Consider the following 23,939-nt stretch of genomic DNA (forward strand, 5'->3'; position numbering starts at 1 on the left):
TGGGTGCCGCCTTCTTGTGAGGGATCTGTTAGGTGAGAATTTATGGACGGTTTTTTTCTAGGGGGGCATGTTGGAAGAAAATGAAAATGTTCAGCAGTCTTTGTCTTCCTTGAGCTGGCACCTTTTGTCTGGTAATGACTTATTGCACTATTCTCAATCATTAGCATGCATTCACTGAATGTGATTGTAATACTTGTGAGATGCAATTAATTTTTCTAATACTGAAGATTAATATTGTACGGTTTCCGATGAATGAGGTATTGGTTTTTTTTTTCTTCTTGTGGTGGAATCTTAAAAAGTTATTTTCATAATATGAGTGGACGCAATTTAAAACCGTTTTGCAGCATTCTCTTGAAGTGTTAAATGTATTGTGGGTATGTTAAATTGTGTTCGCTTTGGGCTGATCGTCGTTATTGTTGTTTCCAGGTGATTGTTTGTTGCTGCGCTCAGTCCCGCCCCTCGACGTCTCCTGCAGGAAGAGGCGTGGCTTACAAAGTGACAGAAGTATTCTTCGATATTCTCTGCGGAAGTTCTGATTGAGCAGTCCGTACACTACGGCATTCAGACAGGAGTTGAAATACGCCATGAAATAACTCACCACAAACAGCCAATCAGGAACCATGGGCGCTACACGGGGTGGATCCACTGCTACAGCCAGGCCAATCAGATTCAGCGGCGCCCAGCAAACGGCAAACAGCACAAAGACGACAAACATGGTCAAGAAGTGGCGCAGCTCGCTCGGACGGAGGCGTGGCCTGACGTCGGTTGTGACCCGCCTCCTCACACGAAGCACCAGCACCCAAATCCTTAAATAGCAGAAAGTAACTACCGCAATAGGAAGCAGGAAGTGCACGGTCACCACTGCGATGGTGTACCCCGCGCTTGTCGTCTGACTAAATGTGCATGAGTAAACGCGAGGATCGTAGGTTAACGACCCCAGCGCCAGGTTTGGAAGAATGGCGATGGCGGTAAACACCCAGACTAATGTCAGTAGCGCCAGGGTTCCGGCGCGGCCGTAGATTTTCTCGTAGGTGTTGGCCTGGCAGATGAAACAGTACCGGTTGATGGCGATAGCGGTGATGTTGAAGATGGAGCCGATGACGCTCGCTCCCATCAGGAAGCCGCTGACCTTACACTCCATCTCTCCAGGCAACCAGCCTGCATGGAGCATGGCGTGCAAGACCAGAGGGTAGGGATAGCAGACCACCAGGAGATCGGCGAAAGCCAGGCTTACTACAAACGCATTGCCTAAAGTACACACACACATACACACAGAAAGAGAGAGAAAGAATAAAATACAAGACCTTAGTTACGGCATTAGAGTAAGGAGATTTGTTATTGTAAAAACTGTGAAAAACTGAAATCTCTATGAAATTCCTATATAATCAACTTCAGTGACTTGATCATTACATTATATGAAAACCAGCAAATTAGAAACTGCAACAACAGTAAGTTGTAGTCAGGGAAGAGCAGTAAGGATTTTTGGTTATACAATTATGAAATAAGTCTCTAATGCTCACCAAGGGTGCATTCATTTAATCAAAACTACAGTATAAACAGTTATGGTGTGAAATATGTGACCCTGGACCACAAAAGCAGTCGAAAGTAGCATGGGTATATTTGTAGCGAGTGCCAAAAAATTATTGATTTTTTTTTTATGCCAAAAATCACTAGGATATTAAGTATAGATTATGTTCCATGAAGATATTCTGTAAATTTCCTACCGTGAATAAATCAAAACCTAATTTTTGATTAGTACTTTATTTGGACAACTTTAAGGCGATTTTCTTAATGTTTGATTTTTTTTGTGCATTCAGATTCCAGATTTTCAAATAGTTGTAACTCGGCCAAATATTGTCCTATTTTTGCAAACCATACATCAATGGAAAGCTTATTATTGGTAAGGCTGTTTTGTGGTTCAGGGTGACATATTATTACATTCTTTAAAAAAAATGTATATATTAAAATGTAATTTATTTTTGTGAAAGCTTCATTTTTAGCATCATTCATCCAGTCTTCAGTATCATTTGATTTTTCAGAAATGTCATTTATTTGATTTTTTTTAAAAATCGCAAAAATACAAATGTCTTTACTGTCACTTCACCTTGCTGAATAGAAGTATTAAAATCTTAAATATATTAAAAAAGTAAAAAAAATCAATAAAACTTCCTCACTCCAAACAATAGCTATACCATTTTAAAAGTAATTTTAATTGTTTAAAAAAAATATATAAAAATGTATTATTTTTATAATGTATAATTCAAATTATATATAACTTTTGTTATAGACATATAGAAATAGAAAAAGCATTGAGTAGAATAAAAAAACATAGTTCTCCAGTTTTTGTAAGAAAACATCATGTTCAATAAATGTATTTAATTATTAATTATTTTCCTATTTTTTATATTTTGCAACAAAGCCTTTTTTAGCGTTTGCACAAATTTAAGAGCCCTGATTTTTCTTCCTTGTTCTAAAAAAAATTCGTAAACACAGCATGGTTTTAAAAAAATATCTCCATATACACAAAACCACTAAAAACGATGTAGTGTTCATGCCAGACCAGTGTGTGGCGCTGTAATTCTGCCACAGAGATAAACTAAAATTGGAGACTTGAAGACTTGGAGGAATCGCATGAACCCTGTGACCTCTATACAATCCCAACACAACAACAAAACGAACATGGAACAATACATGTATTAAACAATTTATTAATCTGTGTTAATGTTACTTAATAAAAATACAGTCCTTCATTGTTTGTTCATTTTGTTGTTGCGTTGCTGTTGCGTGACGTAGAAGTGTCTGACTAGGGTCGAGATATGGGGTGATGACATTATCGTTTCACAAAATATATGGGTTGCCTGTGCACACGAAAAAAGGGTGTTGTTTTTAGATTTGAAAACAAAAAAATAGCGGTTTCAGGCTTTCAAAACACTGTTGTCTGGACAAAACGCCTATACAATACAAAATGTTTATGTATACTGCTAAACGTGTCTCTGTGTGGATGGGCCCTTAAATAATATGTATTTAACTACCTGAACTCTTGACAAAAACGTACCTGTGGGAACTATTTCGCAGGACACGAAATACATACTAAGTAGGCTACATATCACTGCAGTTTCCAACACTAGAGAGCACTTGTAATCATTTTTGTAGACAGTTATGATTACAGCTCCATATGTTTCGCTTTCTGGACGTACTAACAACTTTGCTAGGTATCTTAGCGGCACGGAATTGGACTTAGGATGGGGAATGCTTGGGTACAAATTGCATGAAAAACAATGAAAGAGCTGAAAGATCAAAAACAAGCTAAAACGACACGCTTTCGATTGGAATTTTACGTCACATTCACTTTTGTTCATACTATCAGGTAGGTTTAGGTGTAGTGTAGATGGTACGTTATTTTAAAACGTCACAGTATTAGAGTTATAGCGCCACTCAATGGACATTTCAAGTCAGATCTGCGGTGACACATACTAAAAACCAACATCACATAAAACGTACCATATGTATGTTCCTCTATTTCGGGAGAAAAAACAAACACTCTTTTAGCGCCACTCAGAGGACACTTCACATCGAAAATGTCAGAAAACGTACATGGCGGTTCGTATTTTGTGGCTTGCGAAAAAGGTTGCACAGGTAAGTTTTTATCTCGAGATCAGGTTGGTATTCACACTACGTGCTAACCATGCTGTTGCAAATGCTGTTTAATGCAGCACAGCCAATCAGAGAAAAAAAAATTATGTTTAATACATAACTGTGTAGAACAAGATTTTAAACCAATAAGAGGTAATGTGGACGGGCCTTCTCAATGCCACTAAGTCATCAACGTCATATAGAATAGATGAAGCCTGACACTTCATCACATTACATCTGGTTAGGACAACAAATGCTCTGTTGGTTTTGAACAACAAATTTTGAATTTCTTTTTTGTTGGGTACAGCTTTGAAAAACAGACTCATTCGATTCCAATCAAAATGTATGAGGTTCAGATTTACAACAACAACAACAAAAATTCCAATGAAATCGTAGCACTGATGCGGCATTTATCTGCCATTAGAAAATAAAATTAATTTATGTATACACACTTTTTTATAAATGTTCATAGTGTAGAAAACTCAAAAACACAAGTAAGGATACCTGACTACAACATCTTAACTGTAGACGACATGTTGCATGTCTGGGAGTGTGGGAGCATTTGTTTGTGTGTGTGAGAATGTAGGACAGGCTCAGGTGCTCTAGTATTTTGACTCTAAGGTTCACACAAAGTTCAGATCCATTAGATTAAGTGCGGTGTCTGTGACACTGAGTTCTCCTCTACAGTGCTTGTTTGTGCATGTTTACTTGGTTTACCAGTCAGCCTCTCGCATGCATGTGTTGTGTGCTGGTTTGTTGGGAGTTGAAGTTTCCTCTTTGGATCGGGTTGTATTAGCATTTATACCACAGACGGAGTTCATATGGAGTTCAACACAGTACTGTACACACACAGACACACACTTGTACTCCTAAACCAATGCGTTACAGAACTCAAATAGGTTTTGTAATGGATACATGCATTCAGTGCATATCGATTGAATGCATCTGGGAATAAGAGTCCATATAAAAAGTGATAATTTAAGCTTAATATTCTATATCATTTCTCATCTACAGTACATGACTGATGCTTCATTCACACTGATTTTATTGCTGGAGGTCGGCAGGTCCCTAGTAGCCATTCCTCTTGCTCTAATACGGTGGTATAGATATTGCAGCAGTGCATTATATTATGAGCAAGATGAATAACTAGCAATGCATGCTTAGAAAGGCACTTTCTGACACGGTTTAAATTCTCATTTGCATAAATGTAAACTTTTTTTAAACTGTGGGATACGCCAACATTGCATTGCACTGGTCACTGTCGCTTATGTCTCCAGAAATAGAATAATTTAGGGTCAGTGCAAATTGCTGTCAACTTTCACAGCTGGCCATTTCCTCTTATCTCACCCTCCCTCTTCTTCTCCATTTTGTCTTTCTCATTTGGATCCGTCAATGTCTGCTATCTTTCTCCCGCTCTGTGTCAATATCTCTCACCGTATCTGATTTCTGATCCATCTCTTTTCCTCTCACTTATTACAACTCAATTCGCCTTCGTCCTCTCTCGCAAGAAGATTAACAGGCAAGAGGAAGAAAGCTGCTGGACTTTTAAATGTTTTAATTGGAACGTCGAAAGCTTTCTGAGAGAGAAATTTGGTCTAATCTCTTGGGCCAGAATGTATGCTCTTCAACCTGAAAACAGAATTTAGCATGACAGCAAAGAAACAAATAAAAATCGGCTTTAGTTGAGCACCAAACACACACACACACGCTTGCGCTCATTACCTCTGTGATCCTGCCGCATGCTGATGTGAGGAAGAGGGTGTGAGGAATAAGTGTTAAGGAGATGAATACTGTGCCAGATACACAGATGCTTCCTGCGGGATTCTGGGCTTTGACATTTGGAACAAAATTTAGTTTGTTTGCTAAACAGATGAAGTTTTGAACTGCTGCCTTCACACTCAAAAACACATTGGCCCCCGCTTCCAAATGATTGTATCACTTACCCATTATATAATAAGAATACATCTTGGAAATGGAAAATGCTTTCCGTGATTTGACAGACAAAAAATATCTGGTGTCTGGACTATTGCGTTTCCCTACTTCAGAAAAATTTCCAGTATAGAATGCTAATAGGGATTAGAAGGGAAGACAAGGAGAGAAAATAAAGTTTTAAAGCACCCCATAAAACATAGAGAGAGTTGCAAGTGAATTGGTGAGAGAAACGAGAGATTCCAAGTGTATTCCAGTGGAAAAATTCACGGGATTTTGTTTAAATTAAATTGGCTGACCAGATCTGCACTGTCTGTGATGTGTTTCACATTGCAAGAGCAGAACAGAATGAAAAAGCAGAGAACCCAGAACACAGCTGAAGCTGTTACAGCAAAAGCTCCTTTGGGATCAGAGTCACGTTCAAAATTACAAGCTTTACAATATTCTACATATTCATCCATATTATGCAATTGGACTGGTCCCTCAAAGCTGGCACTTCAAAAACCATGCAAAACTAATGTGACCATCCATCCATAATTTAGAAGAAACAAGACTGTTGTGTTTCATGTCGATACACAACACGCTTACGTCGCTTAGATTTATCACAAAATAAACTATTCATATATTCATCATATAACAAAAGCATTCAAATGTCAACTTCTAAGTGACAACAACGTCAAATAGTCGAAGTTCTAATGGCAAAGAATATTCAAAATGTATAATTTACAGTAACGTATAATTTGCAAAAGGATTGGAAAAAGTGGAAAAATTAAGTGTCTTTAGAATGATCAATACACAAAAATAGGCTGAGAATTTAACACAGTTGAGGTCAATCGTTTACAAACATTTTAGTTATAGTTGTTCATAAGTCCCTTGTTTGTCCTGAACAGCTAAACTGACCGCTGTTCGTCTGAAAAATCCTTCAGGTCCCACAAATTTGTATTTGAACCCTAACCATTGATGTCTGTATGATTTTGAGTCCATATTTTTACACTGAAGACAACTTCGGAATTCATATGCAACTATTTCAGAAGGTTCAAACGCTCACTGATGCTTCAGAAAACACGATGCATTAAGAGGCAGAGGGTGAAAACTTTTTGAATTTGAAGATCAGGGTAAATTTAACTTACTTTGTGTTCTGGGAAACATATAAGTATTTTCTGTAGCTTCTGATTGGTAGTACTAAATCACAGGTCTCGAACTCAATTCCTGGAGGGCCACATCTCTGCAGAGTTTAGCTCCAACCAGCTTCAGCTCACACCTGCTTGGAGTTTCTAGTAATCCTGAAGACCTTGATTAGCTGGATCAGGTATGTTTGATTAGGGTTGGAGTGAAAATGTGCAAAGCTGTGGTCCTCCAGGAACTGAGTTTGAGACCAGTGTACTAAATGGAAAAAATGTGATATTTAGGCAAAATAAGAAAAATGTATACATCATTATGTTCAAAAGTTTACACCCCCAGATTTTAATGCATCTGTAATAGTTGCAAATGAGTCCCTCAGTTGTCCTCAGTGTGAAAAGATGGATCTCAGAATCATTCAGTCATTGTTGGAAAGGGTTTAAATACACACAAATGCTGAAAAACCAAAGAATCTGTGGGACCTGAAGGATTTTTCTAAAGAACAGCAGTTAATTTAACTGTTCAGGACAAATAAGGCATCAGTGACAGTGTGGATCACTCAGGTAACAACACAGTATTAAGAATCAAGTGTTTGTAAACTTTTGAACAGGGTTATTTTTATAAATTGCGGACTATATGTAAACGTCTTTATTGTTAAATATCTTATTTAGGTCAGTACTAACTTAAAAAAATAACATGCATTTTGTATGATCCCTCTTATTTTGGTAAAATAATTCTGCAATTATGATTCTGCAAGGTGTGCGTAATGTTTTTACTTCAACTGTAGTTGTAACCTGGCTCATATGAAGGCAGGAATCATGTCTTTGTGGCAGTTTTTCTGTTTGATTAAGTGATAATACAAGAATTCACATCATATTTTGTGCGAAACTGTGACATGCTCCAGCAAAACAGGTGCTATTTTTGGATTCAGCACCCCAAAACTGGCAATAAACAGGTATTGGATTTCATTCAGCAAATGTGATGCAGGCCAGCGTTATTTTGTCTAAAAATCTCTGTTGTGTTTCACAAACGAAAGAAAGTCATATACAACTGGGACAGCATGAGGGTGAGTAATCGATGAGTATTCCTTTTGCTATTCAAGTCACAGAAACTTTTACATGCTGGAAAATTCTAAATGTCAAACAGTGGAAACAGAAAATGGGTTAACTGGAGTAAAGAATGTAGTGTATTCAACTATTTTCACATTACAAACCCTGTTGAAAAAAAAAAAAACAGCATATGCTGGCTCAGGACCATCTTAAACCAGCTCAAGACCAACTAAGGACCAGCTTAAAGGAAAAGTTCACTTCCGGAACAAAAATGTAAAGATAATTTACTCACCCCCCTGTCATCCAAGATGTACACGTCTTTCTGTCTTTAGTCCTAAAGAAATTATGTTTTTTAGAAAAAGAGATGGGAGTTTTTTGACCTACCCCAACTGTCTTGAACCAGAATACACACGAAGTTCACGAAGAGCTAGACAAGACAAGCGTTTGAGGTTAAAAAGTATATAAATTAAGTTGTTTCACTAGATAAGACCCTTCTTCCTCAGCTGGGATTGTTCAGAGCCCTTTGAAGTTGTGTTTAATCTGCATTTTGGAAATTTAAACTTGCTTGCACCATCAAAATCCACTATATGGAAAACATTCCTGAATTTTTTTTCCTCAAAAAACAATTTCCTAACGACTGAAGAAAGAAAGACATGAACATCTTGGATGACAAGGGGGTGAGTAAACTGTAATTTTTTGTTCTGGAAGTGAACTTCTCCTATAAACCAGCATATGCTGTTTTTTCATTACAGTACACTCTTAAAAATAAAAGTGCTTCACGATGCCACAGAAGAACCTTTTTTTTGTCTAAATGGTTCCATAAAGAACCTTTAACATCTGAAGAACCTGTCTGTTTCTGTGTGGTGAAACAATGTTCTTCAGATTATAAAAAGGTAAGAAAGACATGGTTATTCAAAGAACCTTTGACTGAATGGCTCTTTGTGGAACCAAAAATGGTTCTTCTATGGCATCGCTGTGAAGAACCTTTTAAAGCACCTTTATTTTTAAGAGTGTGTTTGGGGCAAAAGGTCTGTTCAGGATAAACTGGAATGTACATTCAATTTTATATAAGCACAACTAATGCACAAGAGCGTTTCAAGCCTGTTGTTCAAACAGGTCAAATGAATATTCAATATAAAATCTACACTCAAAAAAATAGCACTTTGGTTGAACATGATTTAATCGTGGACAGTGGTTCCACGTGATTACGCCACATTATCTTAACAACAATGGATGATGTTAAACCAGCTTCAAATATTTGTGTTCATTTAACATGAACAGTTGACATTCACTCAACAAGATTTAAATACTTATTTTTAACTTGAATCAATGGTTTTTATTGAACTTCAATTAATCGTGTTATCTTAAATTTAATCCTTGATGTTATGCCGATATGTTTACATCACTTCTAATTAATCCCATTTAGTCAAGTTACTACTATATGTTATTAAATAATGAATATCACCCGTTTTTTCCCCATAATTCAATGACTACAGAGGCAGCAAATATGTAATAAATTCATTTTACTAGGGAACAGCTTAAGCAGGTGTCACAGTTTCAAAAACATTTCAAAACACTTATAAACACATTAAGCCTGAATTTGACAATTTATATAAAACACAAATGTGTACAGAAATGTTTTCCTTTACAGTGCAAAATGAAAAAAACAGGTTTACATTCCTACATGTAAAACAACCCATTAATAAAAAATAAATAAATAGCTAAGTGTGTTTGCTTTTAATGCATTTCACAAAAAGGAAATAACCTCCGATTCTAAAGAAAAAAATAATATTATGTTTGGGTTATGTTTGTTCATCAGGCCTCCACTGAAGTGCAAAACTTTATCAAACTGCTTGTGTCCATCAAGCTGTCTGTAAATGTATTCTAATTCCAAAATGTGTAAGGATTATTTTTGTAAAGGAAAAGCAAACACAATGTGTGCTATGTGGAACATCTTTGAAAACTATTTAAAATACATTGTCATTAAAACCTCTTTCCTTGAAGAACAGTCATAAGCCATTAAAGGGATCATTCACCCAAAAATGAAAATGTGATGTTTATCTGCTTACCCCCAGGGCATCCAAGATGTAGGTGACTTTGTTTCTTCAGTAGAACACAAACAAAGATTTTTAACGAAAACTGATGCAGTCTGTTAGTGATTTAATGGAAGTGGATGGGCACCAAACCTTTGAAAGTAACAAAAAACACGCACAAACAAATCCAAATTACACCCTGTGGCTCGTGACAATACATTAATGTCCTAAAACACGAAACGATTGTTTTTTATGAGAAACTGAACAGTATTTATATAATTTTTTACCTTTGATACACAGCCACGTCCATCTGTCCTGAGCACAAGCTCATCATCCGGCTCGTTACCAGTGTCTGGTGTAGTTTACGCAAACGCCGGAATATATATATATATATATATACACACACACACACACACACACACACACACACACACACACACACACACACACACACACTTACAGCAAGTAATTACCGTTTTGAATAGCCAATATACTCAAAATCTCTGTGCACTGTGTAAACAATGAGTGTCGTATGCGACAGATCGCTTTCGGCGTTTGCGTAAACTACACCAGAGCGCGTACACGGGTAACGAGCCGAATGATGAGCTCGTGCTCATGACAGATGGACGTGGCTGTGTATCAAAGGTAGAAAAAAAATTATATGAATACTGTTCAGTTTATCATAAAAACCGATCATTTCGTGTCTTAGGACATTAATGTATCGTCACGAGCCACATGATGTAATTTGGATTTGTCTGTGAGTGTTTTTTGTTACTTTCAAAGGCTTGGTGCCTAACCACTTCCATTAAATCACTAACAGACTGCACCAGTTTTCGTTAAAAATCTTTGTTTGTGTTCTACTGAGGAAACAAAGCACCCACATCTTGGATGCCCTGGGGGTAAGCAGATAAACATCACATTTCCATTTTTGGGTGAACTATCCCTTTAAAACCGTCATTGAAAAAAAGTGTTTAAAAGGACAAGTTTGACAAAAACATTTTTTTAAATTTAAATAGTCACCATTAACTAACCCATGAGTCACCAAAACCCTTGATGGTTTTCCTTGACCTTCTTTGGTTGAGTTAAGGACAAATGTAATTAAGGAAACTATTCCTCTTCACATTTGCCTTGACGTACAAATGAAAAATAAAAATCAAATCAATAAAGGCATTAAAAATGTGTGAACATAAAACATGAACATGTTTGACCATTTCACACAAAACACAGTTTCAAGGTAAAGATCAGTCCTTTTATGAGGTGTAAAAAGCTTGGTCTTGAGGGCTCGAACTGGGGTGGAAAGTTTGTGTCCATCAAGCTCCAGGAACACTTTTCGCAGGAGTTCAAAGTTGTATCGAAGCTCCGTCGGATAACTAAGATTTAGGGCATAAATAATCCCAATCAGCAATGCAACACCATTAGCTACATTACCAAGCCCTTCTAGTGCTGTAACTCCTTCAGGAACTACTCCAACATCTGCAGGTTCATCTCCAACTTCACATCCGATGACAAAAACGCCCATCACCATTTCTTTGAGTGCAGCTTCAGCGTTGGAAAAAATCGACATCCTATAAAAAGAAAACAAAGTACATTAATACTAACGTACAAAAAAAAAAATGTATTGTTATACATAAAATATTGTCAGAATATTCAGGCAATAATACCATGTACTCCTTGATGAGATTGTCAGGATCCTCATTTAGGTAGACAAACAGGGCTTTGAGGACACACTCCGTCTTAACATTAATACAGACACACTAGGGAAAATAAAGAAAATTAGCAACATGTACCAATCAACTAATACATTTTCAAGTCACACAAATCATAAGTGAGAAACAAATGATTAATTTATCTAGAAAAAACATTTTTGCAGTTATCATACCCCTGTAAGTGGCACAGGAAGTTTCCTTATCCTTTGTCCCTGAGCTTCACCTTTCTTGGCAAAGGTCCTCAGAAGACTTGGAGTGTGTTCATCCAGCTTTGAGAAGAATTTTGAAATTAAGGCAACAGTTGTTATCTGTGCAAATTCAGCACAAACCTAAAACAAAGAGAAAAACACCAAAACTTAAATGTATGCCCAAAAAAGCTAGCTAGCCTATGTGTTCTAATGTGCTTATATGGCAAAATTATTTTATTTGACTTATTGGCATTTTAATACATTTAATTTTATGTAAAATCTCTCTTAACCTCAGAGAGAAGGGAGACTCTGACTTATACATTTATCATAAATTCACCCGTAGGCCTATCAGTCGACATAATAAAACAGTTGTAAAAATTGTTTCTAATTAGACTGATGCAAATGGACGAAAAAGTTAACTTACCTGTTTGTTTGCCGTTTAATTCAGTTGATAGCGCGGTCATCTCATTTAGCCTTACAATCGTGCATTCTGTCATAATAACACATCAGTATCAACCGACAAAATAAAACAGTTTGATAATATTGTTTCTAATAACAGTGATAGAAATAGATGAACACGTACCTGTTTGTTCTAAGCTTATATTCCATAATGGCGTGACGATCTATTTCAGACATGCGCAGCAATAACGCATTTGAATGTTGCCGCCGGGATATGCAAATTGCGTCACAACAAATTTCCGCTTCCTTTAGGTTGAGAATGTCGTTTGTTTTCAGGCTGTTTTGACATTCAGTCCGACTGACTTAATAAAAACACAATTTATATGTGCAACTGACTTTTATTAAACATTATTTGTATCAGTCTGATTTATTATTTAGATTTCTTCTTCTTCTTCTTCTATGGATTTACTGGCGGGTCGCATACCAACTTTTTCGGTGCATACCGCCACCTCCTGTGCTGAATGTGCTGAGTGTGAAGTGATAGGTGTATATCGTAATGTCAATATTCTATTTTTTTTTAAGTCCACTATTCTTAATTAATTGTATGTAGTACAAATGTATAGTTATGTAATTCTCTTCTAGTTTCTTCTCTCAAAATACAAGTTTTAAAATGAGTAATTATGAATAATTTTATGTGCTTTGTTTTTCAAAACTTAGAAAGTAGACATTAAATCAACAGTAAAGGCCTTATTTTTTAAATAAAATGTTCATTTATGTTGCTTTGCACTAAATGTGCTCAATAAATGTTTATTATTAAACTCCACATTAGATTTATTTTGTCACTAGACATACTAATAGGCTAGTGTGTGCTTCTTTCGACACAAACCAAATACCCTTTAAATGGATATAATGCATTGTCTTTCAAGTAACAGCAATTTAAGACAAATAACAAACCTAAAAACACCAATAACCATTTAATTGCACGTACAATAATTATGATCAAGCTATAAATTAATAAACAAAATATTTAAAATAAAGAATAAATATGTAAGTTATTATATATATATATATATATATATATATATATATATATATATATATATATATATATATATATAATTATTATTATTTTTTAATTCAGTCTTAACAGTTTGACTGAGCTAAGTGATTGAAACATGTACTTTTAAAATGAAAACTTCATGTTAAACCAACGAGTGACAGTTTTAAGTCAGTTTAACATGACACAATCATGTTGAAATGAAAAATAGCCAAAATGGCATTAATTCAACATGAATTGCTCAGGTAAAATGAACAAAACTGAAAAATCATTTTTTTGAGTGTAGAAACTTACTATCAATGTCTGGCTCACCACTAGCCCAAATGTCAAGCTACACCAATGGGTCTCATTAAAGCTTCAACTGTTTCAACTAGACACCAATGAGATTAAAAATTAAAATTTTCCTCTTGGGAAAACCACTGATAAAAGAGCTCAACAATGTCTCAAACTGTGGTCACATTTGGCCCAGGTACAGTAACGGCTAATTTCATTTCGCCCCATGCAGAAAATTCAAAGAGGAAGGGGATATTTAAATGAGACACACATGAGAACTCCATTAGGTTTTTTGAGCCACCTCTGAGCATTAAAAGTTTCCTCCGGGTGTCTCTCTTACACACATAAGCACACACAAAGGCTTTAATTAAAAACAGTATAACAGGGAACGCTCACACACACACACACACACACACACACACACACACACACACACACACACACACACACACGCACACACACACGCGCACACACACACACACACACACACACACACACACACACACACACACACACACAAGCATTAATGACGGCAACGAAGGGTAGTGCTTAGTCAACATGAATGTTAATTAAATCTCTAATGACCCCAAACTAACGAGGACTTCACTAACACAATCACTATTTCATAGGGTAAAAACACACATGAAGGGTTATACCACGATCGCATTTCTCTTTTGCCTACCTAACTGGGTGTGTGTTTGCATGCATAAGATAAATGAACGCGGGTCTAAAGTGCTTCGCGTGGTAGCAGCTCCGCAGGCAATGTCCTCGGGGACTTTGTAATCTCACTTGGCACCGATAACCCTGTATCTGAGGAAATTTTAGTGGGTGTGTGTATAAAGGAGCGGCTTTGTTGGATGATCAAACGGCTTTGTATAAAATAGCCACACACACACACACACACCCACGTTCATGTCGAAAACGCTACATTTTTCTTTGTCAGCTACGGATCACGTTTCACTGTGCGTCGCTGACGTGGCCAGTCTCCGTTGACACTGATGCTGTTTTTGACTGACCTCTGCAGCCTGTGTTCAATTCCGAAACTTTTACACTTCGACCTCTACGCTTTCAGACGCACCAATCACTTTTACAGCTCTTAAACTCTGACCTCTCGCTTTTCCATTGAAATGACAAAGAGCCACCTCTCACTGGAGATTTTACAAGATTGCTAGGTAGTGTGCAAGTTTGCACAGCAAAAAGTGACAAGAGGCCGTGACACACCAAGTCATCTATCAGCTGGTGGAGAACACCGGGCTCTCGTCGAGCATCTGTCAGCTCAGTTTTAGGGTGTGTTCTGCGCTGTCGGCACTAGTTGGACCCTGTTGGTGGCTTTTTTGGCCAATTGAGCATGTTGAATGGGCGTCAGGCAGTCGGTGAGATGGATTACTCTGATTGGCTGTTCACCTTAGTGAACCAGTGCGTGAGAAGAAAAGCTAAAGTGATGAAAGCGGGTAAATAATGTCAAGAGAACACACAAAAATGGCTGTTTGGTATGTATTTTCATTGTATTTTGATTGTTTTCTTATTTAGGCATTCAAGTCGGATGTTGTTCAAGAAATTAGTAACATACTGGGAATCTCTCCCACTGGTCTGTATTTTAGGGATTCTTTCATATAATTTATAAAACTTTCTTACGCACTGATTTGATCTTAGAGTGTTCGTACGATCAAATCCACGTCAAAGTACAGATTTATAAAAACCGTCTTTGACGTGGCAAAGTACTTATCTCCACGTCAGATTCCAGCTTGGCGTACGACCGTTTCCTTGTGGTAATGCCTGGTATTGCAGATAGTTCAGCCTCACTATAATTTGATTTCTTGCGCTCCTTTTTACTTGCCATTGTCACAGAGTTTTTGCTTTAGGAATGAGCTCATTTTATATGTTAATTAATTAAGCAGGGGCGTTTCGACGGCGGAACGTTCAGCTGCACACAATTCCACGATCATTTGTGATTTATAACCGAATGACTGGCGTACGCATGGATTTCGTGTGTACGTTCGTTTCTCTGAATCGCTCTTACGATCAAATCAGAAAAGTTCTTAGATAAAATCAAGGATGGTTTCTACGCAAGTCTTTATAAATGAGGCCCCTGGAGTTCTTCTAAGATTCAACTGCTCAAAATAGTATTATTTATTGCCAGAAATTGCATACTGCTACAGTGGATTTCTGCTAAACCACCAACAAAGACACAATGGACTTAGAGTGTATTGGACATTATGCCTGTTGAAGCCTTGAGTTTTTTCCTTAAAAACAAACCATTTCCGTTCTACAAAACTTTGGACGCTTTTCTCTTCCATTTGGGAGTTGGACATTGAAAAACGGACTGTGGGGCATTACATAGGCCGAGTTGAGATGAACATAATATTATTGGGTGCCTTAAACTGTTGTATTTAATTTTATTTTTTCAAATTGTTATTTATTTAAAAGTTATTATCATTTTTTTTTCTTTTCCTGGCAACTTCTTTGCTTTTGACAGTGACAGTATGATTGTTTTACCACGACCCCTTTGAAGAGGACTGTTAATAATGTATAGGTTTTTGTTTTTGTCTTTTTTTGCCAATAAAAAAAATGGCTGTTTTAATGTTACATAACTTCATTTGTGCATTCCTATGCATTTATTTTTTATAATGACATGGCCGTCTAGACTTATATTCAAAATAGTACGCAAGAGCTGCTTCGGTTATGCTTTGTATATCCACATCCGTAGTTTCCAGTGTTAGTTTCATTGACGAACAATTTGTCACCGACATTTTTTTAACTGACGAAAACGAGAAGCTAACAAAATAAAACTCGTTTCGAATGGCGAAAATCTATTTACATTTTCAACAACGAATAAAAACGAGATGAAAATGTTAGAGAGGGACAATTTGGGAAGAGATTCATTTAAAACAAATCTGCTCTGTGGTTAGGAGATTAGATGCATACATTTGAACTTTAACATAGCCTATTGATATATCCAACGGACATAAGCTAGCATACATTTGCTGCATGTCTCATAAAATGTTCAAAATTGTCAATATCTAAGAGTAAGAGAACAGCAGACATGGTTAAATTTGACACAAAAGAGAACACTTCGGTCTGGTTTTCTGAGCGCACACACCAAAGCATGCAAACACAGAAAGCACCTCTTTCACATCGCATGAACAGAGAAATACACACAAAATTATGTGGAATTCTCCGTTTTGACGAGTATTCGGAGAAAGTGAGTCTTAAGTGAATGTAAACAGTTGGCATTGTCTGTGGCATTGATGTTAATCAAGCAACAAAATAAGAATGTATAATTAGCCTATATAACCATTGGTATTTCATTAAAAAGAAGGCCATGTTTTTGTTTTTTTATGAGAAGTGGTTTTAATTCATTTTAATATAAAGGCATGTTGGGTGTCACAGCAGTTAAATCTGTGTCTATCATGATAAATCCTTAATATCAAACCCATATAATGAGTTTGGAAATTTTAGAGACATGCTTAATAAATGCATTACACTCTAACTAAACCCATTAGATTTTAGTCAACTAAATCTACTGTTGATTTAATTGACTAAAATCTTATGATATTACGATATTTAGTTGACTAAAACTAAAACAATTCAGATGACTAAAACTAAATGGCATTTTAGTCAAAAGACTATGACTAAAATGACTAAGACTAAATCCAAATTTGCTGTCAAAATTAACACTGCTAGTTTGTTTCATTTTTGAATAACAAATTTAGTCTATTACCACCTTATTATATTAGATAGGCATTTTCTTATAACCATATGTGACAGTTGGCCATTGACTGTAGTCTTTGTGGTGTGTACAAGTGCAACTTTGTAGCCTAGACGCAACACACAGGGGTTTTCCATTGAAAATATTTTGGCAGCCACCAAAATGAATCTTTGTCCAGCTTTATTTGATCATTTAATGTGATTACTGGGTGATGCAGATGACTTGCTTCTGCTTGTGATGGCGGTGCGGAATGCATGTTGATGACTGCAGGAGCGAGTGACTTTCTATTCACACTGTTTTATTACCTCATTACTTTGATCAAACTTCTCACATCACCTTCTTTGCCTTTGTATGAAATGCCCTTTTTGAAAAAAAAGAAAAAGAAACATTATGTTGATTTTACGCGGATTTGCTTTACAAATGAATCATAAATCACATTCTGGCAGGAAGTGAATAAAGGCTAGTTAGCTTAACATGGCATCAAAGCAACTTTTGTTTTGCTCCAAAATTAACTAACATCAGTCAAATGTTTAAAATAACCTCCTTCTGTGATCCAATGTGACTAATTATCATGGAATGTATAAAATATATTATTTTATAGAACACTGCTCTACAAAAATACTGTGTTTTTAGGAAAATACACAAGATGGCTTGAGCACAAGGATTAGTTTACTTCCAGAATCATAAATAATCACACCCATGTTATCCAAGATGTTCATGTCTTTCTGTCTTCAGTTGAAATGAAATTAAGGTTTTTGAGGGAAACATTCCAGGATTTTCCTCCATATAGTGGACTTTAATGGGGATCAATGGGCTTTAAGGGGCTCTACACAATCCCAACCGAGGAATAAGGGTCTTATCTAGCTAAACAATTGGTCATTTTCTAAAAAATATATATATTTTATTTACTTTTTAACCTCGTCTTGCACTAGTTCTGCGATGCACGTCTACAACTTAATGCACCATGTAGGAAAGATCATGCATGGTTAGTTCTTCATCTGTACTCTGGTTCAAAAAGGTAGGGAAGGGTGAAAAACTCTCATCCAAACTCTCATACCTTTTATACAGGTAATAAACTAAGTGCTCCTAATCTCAGTTTGTTACCTGTATAAAAGACACCTGTCCACATAAGCAATCAATCAGATTCCAAACTCTCTGCCATGGCCAAGACCAAAGAGCTGTCCAAGGATGTCAGGGACAAGATTGTAGTCCTACACAAGGCTGGAATTGGCTACAAGACCATCATCAAGCAGCTTGGTGAGAAGGTGGCAACAGTTGGTGCGATTATTCGCAAATGGAAGAAACACAAAATAACTGTCAATCTCCCTCGGTCTGGGGCTCCATGCAAGATCTCACCTCGTGGAGTTTCAATGATCATGAGAACGTTGAGGAATCAGCCCAGAACTACAAGGGAGAATCTTGTCAATGATCTGATGGCAGCTGGGACCATAGTCTCAAAGAAAACGCGTGAGCTCACATGTACAGGCACGTCTGAAGTTTGTTAATGAACATCTGAATTTAGAGAAGCACAAAATCAAGCTCTTTGGCATCAACTCAACTTACCATATTTGGAGGAGGAGGAATGCTGCCTATGACCCCAAGAACACCATCCTCACCGTCAAACATGGAGGTGAAAACATTATGCTTTTGGGTGTTTTTCTGCTAAGGGGACAGGACAACTGCACCACATTAAAGGGACGATGGGCAGGGCATGTACTGTCAAATCTTGGGTGAGAACCTCCTTCCCTGAAAATGGGTCACTGATGGGTATTCCAGCATGACAATGACCTCAAAACACACGGCCAAAGCAACAAAGGAGTGGCTCAAGAAGCACATTAAGGTCCTGGAGTGGCTCAGCCAGTCTTCAGACCTTAATCCCATAGCAAATCTGTGGAGGGAGCTGAAGGTTTGAGCTGCCAAACATTAGCCATGAAACCTTAATGACTTTGAGAAGATCTGCAATAAAAATGACTGATTGTTTCACTACATAAGACCTGTATTCTTCGGCTGGGATTGTCTAGAGCCCTTTAAACCTGCATTGGACCTTCAACCCATTGGTTCCCACTGAATTCCACTATATGGAGAAAAATCCTAGAATGTTTTCCACAAATACCTTAATTTCTATTTGACTGAAGAAAGAAAGACATGAACATCTTGACATGGGGTGAGTAATTTATCAGGAAATTATTATTCTGGAAGTGAAAATCCTTTAAAAATGTTCTGAAGCCTAATAAATTGAAGAGTTTTTTTTTTCCTCAGCGAATGCATAAGAAACTCATATTTCCTATTAAATGGATGGACTTTTTAAGTTTGCATCCCTCCTGAAATAAAACTAAAAAAACAAATTACTCTATAAAGACATTTAAAACAGAAAAGAGGGTTGCCTCACTGCATGTTAATATAATATGACAAACTGTTTCTTTGCATTTACTTTGGATTTATTGTCAGTACTGGGCACACAGCTTACGTGGATAGAGTACTGTGTGCGTAAATTACCGTGTTCATCAGCCACTATCAAAAAGCATATTTTTGACCCTGGACTAAACACAGTCTGCTTTTGTCGCAGCTAGTTCCTTATTATTGTTTGGTGTGTCACGACTCTTAAGCTAACAGAAATGTCCTAACAATTGCTGCAAAAGACTTGCAGAATGATTTTTGACAAGTGTTGTACACCGTCAAAAAAACACATTTTTTTTCCAAAATATCTTCTTTTGTGCTCCGCTGAAGAGAAAAAGGTTTCTGAAACCATCCCTTTAATGCTTCGCTCCAAGTTCAATGCATCTTTGTCATCAATCATCTGAAAGGGCCTTTACTGCTCCACAGGGATATGACCCTCAATTTTACGAGGAAAAATGTCTTGAACACATCACTTTCTTTTACTCCAGAGAATGACACAGCTGCAAGGGCGTGACGAAACGCGTCCGGACAGAAGTGTGGGCGTGGTTTTGTCATCTAACTTGCATACAGTCTCCCTAGAACCAATAGGATTTCATTCTCTCCAGCACTGCACAGCGAATGGAACCTTTAGGAAAAAACTAAACACATCTGATGTATTAATCAATACTACATGCTCCCGCAGTTCAACTGGACACAGCACAAATCCAAGCATTTACAAGAACAGGCACTACTGCCATCATTTAAGCACTACATACTTGTGTTTCCCTAATCATCACAGGTCAAAGTGAAGGATGCAGTCAAGGGTGTCAGATACGCAACATTTATCGCACGCCCTTTGAGTATCTATATAGAGCACTAGTAGCTCATCACTCTATGCTAATAAGACACTGAATGTCACCTTGTGGTACACAAATACACTCGGAGGCCTATAATGTGAGGTCACGGACCAAATCTAATTGTCTGAATAAACACCAGCTCAACAGACACAACTTCAACAGCAAAGGAATGGCTTGAAAGCATGATAGAGATGAAGAATGAGAGTGAAAAGGAGTGTTTAGAGGGGAATGACAGCAACATTTCTGTCATTTCGGTCTTTCCCTTCATCCCTTTGTAGACAACATGTTTTATTTGAAAGCTGGAGTGCAGGGCTGTGCTGGTAAACGGGTACATTGCCGTGGTTACCGTGGCTTTGTTAAGACAGTGATGGGATGATGCCACCTGCACATTCCAAGATAAGAAAATGTCAAAAATCTCCAAAGACGCAATGACATGCATAGAAGAGCTCTCTTTTTTTTCCCTTGCTGCTCGCAGACACTGCACATTACTGATGACTATTACAGAACACAGCCGACATATCAAACTTTGACCTAATAACACAGCGCTGTCGAATGGTTTGACTGCCTGTTTGGAGATATTGCAGTGCAAATCTTTGTTTACCTACTGTCTCTTTCTCACTGTCTTATTTCTGTTCCCATTGATGTTTTTTTCCAGTGCTCTAGTGAGCAATGAAACTTTAAGGCATCACAGAGGACAATGGCATTCTGAGGTCAGATGCAAATTACAAAGAGAACTTAAGAATACATCTTTTTTTTTTTCTCTCCGGCATTTTTTGTTTTCTTACATTGCTTTTTTCTTATACATTCACTTTTTTCTAATGCAGATTCTTTTCTTTATGCTTTCTGAGGTTTTGTGTGCCTGTCTCTAACACTTCACAATATAAAGACATCATAGCTATATGAGGCTTGAAGCTGGAAAGCATTGCCAGGCAAGAATGAAAAAATGCAAATGAACATCCACAATTTGAAACCATATGGTACTTTATATTAATGAATGAGGGACTCCAATAAAAGGCTTTTTTCCTGAGTGGAATTATCTGGAATTGCTTTTTATTTTCTCTCACACTCACTCACACCAACACAGCGAGCACATAAGTGATAGATGCTGGTGGTAAATATGAGCTATTGCAGTTTCAGACATGCAGTTCACACCCCAGCACTTATTCTCAGGTTCACACACGTGTCTATGTGTGTGTGTGTGTGTGTTAAATACTGAATTTTGGATTTGCTCAGAATTTTAAAATGAAATACCCAAACATCTGTCATCTTCATGAGCAAACCGCAACTCTCTGGCTCACATTCACATGGTCTTCAAATGTCCGTTAAAGTATCACTGTCAGACAGCCTTGAGTGCACAGTGTTATTCTCAGGCTCTGACCGTCTTTGATATCTGCGTGTTATGTAACGCCAAACCCTCTCGTGTCCACGAAACATATTGTTTTAGCTTTGCTTTGTGGAAATGATCATAAAAATGAATGAACTCATAAAGAATCAATGACAAATGATAATTTACACATTTACATGCATAAAAGATGTTCATGGTCTTAAAAGAGGCAAGCCTGTTTTTCCTAAACTAATCAGTATGCATATAGACAAGACAAATTAGTGGGTTAATCTATTTCTAGAACTGACATTTAAAATAATTAACTAACAGAGAATGTGCTTGTATAAGTTTAAGAAACGATTATAAAGACAAATAGGCTGACATTTAAAGACAACGAAAGGATTTAAATATTCAAATAATGCCTCAAAGGCAGAACGGTTGATGGTTGTCATCTCAAAATGATTTTAGACGAATTCTCGTCTTTTTTTTGTATGAGATTTGTATTGTCATTCATGCTCATGCCATATTGTGCACGTGAATGGTCGCTATAAGCGTGTGAATGAAGCACTAGGTTTATTCTTGAATTTCTCCGTGTGGCACGGGAATACTCCACAGCTGATGACAGTATTAATGACCCTATTTTGAAACTGCAAATGAGTCATACGAGTATTATCCTAATAACTCCTTGTCATGAGCCAGTGGATGATTCTCATCCACTTTTAAGGGAGGTTCACAAAGGACGCGTTCTTGTGCTCTTTTTTCTCTTAATATCGTTTTATAATGTAACTTTGAAAAAAAGGCGTCTTGGAAATCTTGCGTTTAGCTGTTTTGAATGCAATAACGGGTCATGTGCGAACATCCCCTCATCTCCCGGTTAATTAATGTGGACTGAACGCGCGCACTCACTCACCCGCGTTTCTCAGTTTTCTATTTCTGAGCACCGAGATGATCACCAGCACGTTACCGAGCACATCCACCACGCTTGTGAAGATCAGCACACTGGCCAGCACCGTGACGACCCATGCTGGACGCGCGCCTGCTCCGCTACCCCAAGCGCGACCCTGCCCGACTTCCGTCCGGTTCCTGATGAGGGAGACATTCTCGGGCATGTCGAATAAACTTCGCCCCCTCTCACAAAAACACGCTCGGTATCTTTCTCACGAAGCTTCTGTCATCTTCACCTTCGACAGTAGTTAAACATTTCCACATTCCCAACAAGCGTTGGGAAGCCCGGTGACGCGTTGTGTTTTCTCATTCATGTGGCATATGAAACATAAATTCTCCACACGGTTCTTCTCTTGGTTGACGAATACGTTTAACTTCACAGTGCTCTTTTTTCCTGCTCACCGCGCGTTGTTTTAAAACTCTCTCACGGTGAGAGCGCGGCGACGCTCGACCCCGTGGCGTGTGCTCTGGTATTTCCCATTGATGACTAAAGGAATCACGCTGGCGTGGGTTTACCCCTCTTCCTCCTCATCCAATTCTTCCTCCTCTTGCTTGAGCTGAGGTAAACTGAGACGCTTTCAAAAAGCTGTCAAACATGGGACGCGTGAGCTCGTCTGTATGTCCAGTCAGTCAGACTTTATTTATTTATTAATTCACTCGGTGGCGACGGAATCCAATGCGTGAGATCGGATGATGGGCTCCGGTTTCGGTTGAATTCCCGCCTTAGGAGTGTCAGAATGTAAATGATTTTGACACAAGTGTGTGTCGTTAAAAACGCTTATTTTTATCCAATACGATGGTCTTAGCATTTGAGGAGCAAGGCTGCCGTTAAATGAAAGAATCCAACTTGGAAAATGAGCATTTCTGAGGGGTAATTCCGTGTTTTCCCGCCCCAAAGCGAGTCCCTCAGCGACTCCGTTCCCGCTGGCTGCGCGCGAGCAGAGTTTCCAGTCCAGTTCTCGGACAAGTCCAGTTAAACGACAGCTGGAGAGACGTCGCCCTCGACCCGCTCCGCACGGCCGGTCTCTCCCGCTCTCCTCATTGAGGACCAAAATCCGCGAGTGCGCGCCACGGCTGTTTACAGCTGCCCCGTTCACACGCTCTGGGAGCCTCCGCGTGCGTCTGAACTTGTACTGAGAGCGCGCAGGTGCACGTGAGGGCGTCCTGCTGCCACAAATAACGGTTTTGAATGAAAGGCCTTGGAGCGTTTTCTTACTGATTGCCTGGTACCGAGCGATACTTTCAGGTCAGCTTCCACAGCCATCACCAAACACTAAGTATGTCTTTAAATAAATTAGATTAAATAAAACAACCTGTTAAAATTAGTAGATATTAATGACTC

The 23,939-nt window shown here is 37.8% G+C and overlaps 1 protein-coding gene across 1 annotated transcript; it reads right to left on the minus strand.

The window, feature by feature from the left end:
* Nucleotides 1–379: 379 nt before the first annotated feature.
* Nucleotides 380–22,761, minus strand: mtnr1ba (melatonin receptor type 1Ba). The gene is made up of 2 exons (XM_073817608.1): nt 22,563–22,761; nt 380–1,248 (listed from the first exon to the last, which is right to left on the minus strand). The coding sequence occupies exons 1-2, from the start codon at nt 22,759–22,761 to the stop codon at nt 380–382; spliced, it is 1,068 nt and encodes a 355-aa protein (XP_073673709.1).
* Between the last annotated feature and the right edge of the window lie 1,178 nt (nt 22,762–23,939).

The sequence above is a fragment of the Garra rufa genome, chromosome 14, assembly GCF_049309525.1.
Source record: "Garra rufa chromosome 14, GarRuf1.0, whole genome shotgun sequence".
Lineage (NCBI taxonomy): Eukaryota > Metazoa > Chordata > Actinopteri > Cypriniformes > Cyprinidae > Garra > Garra rufa.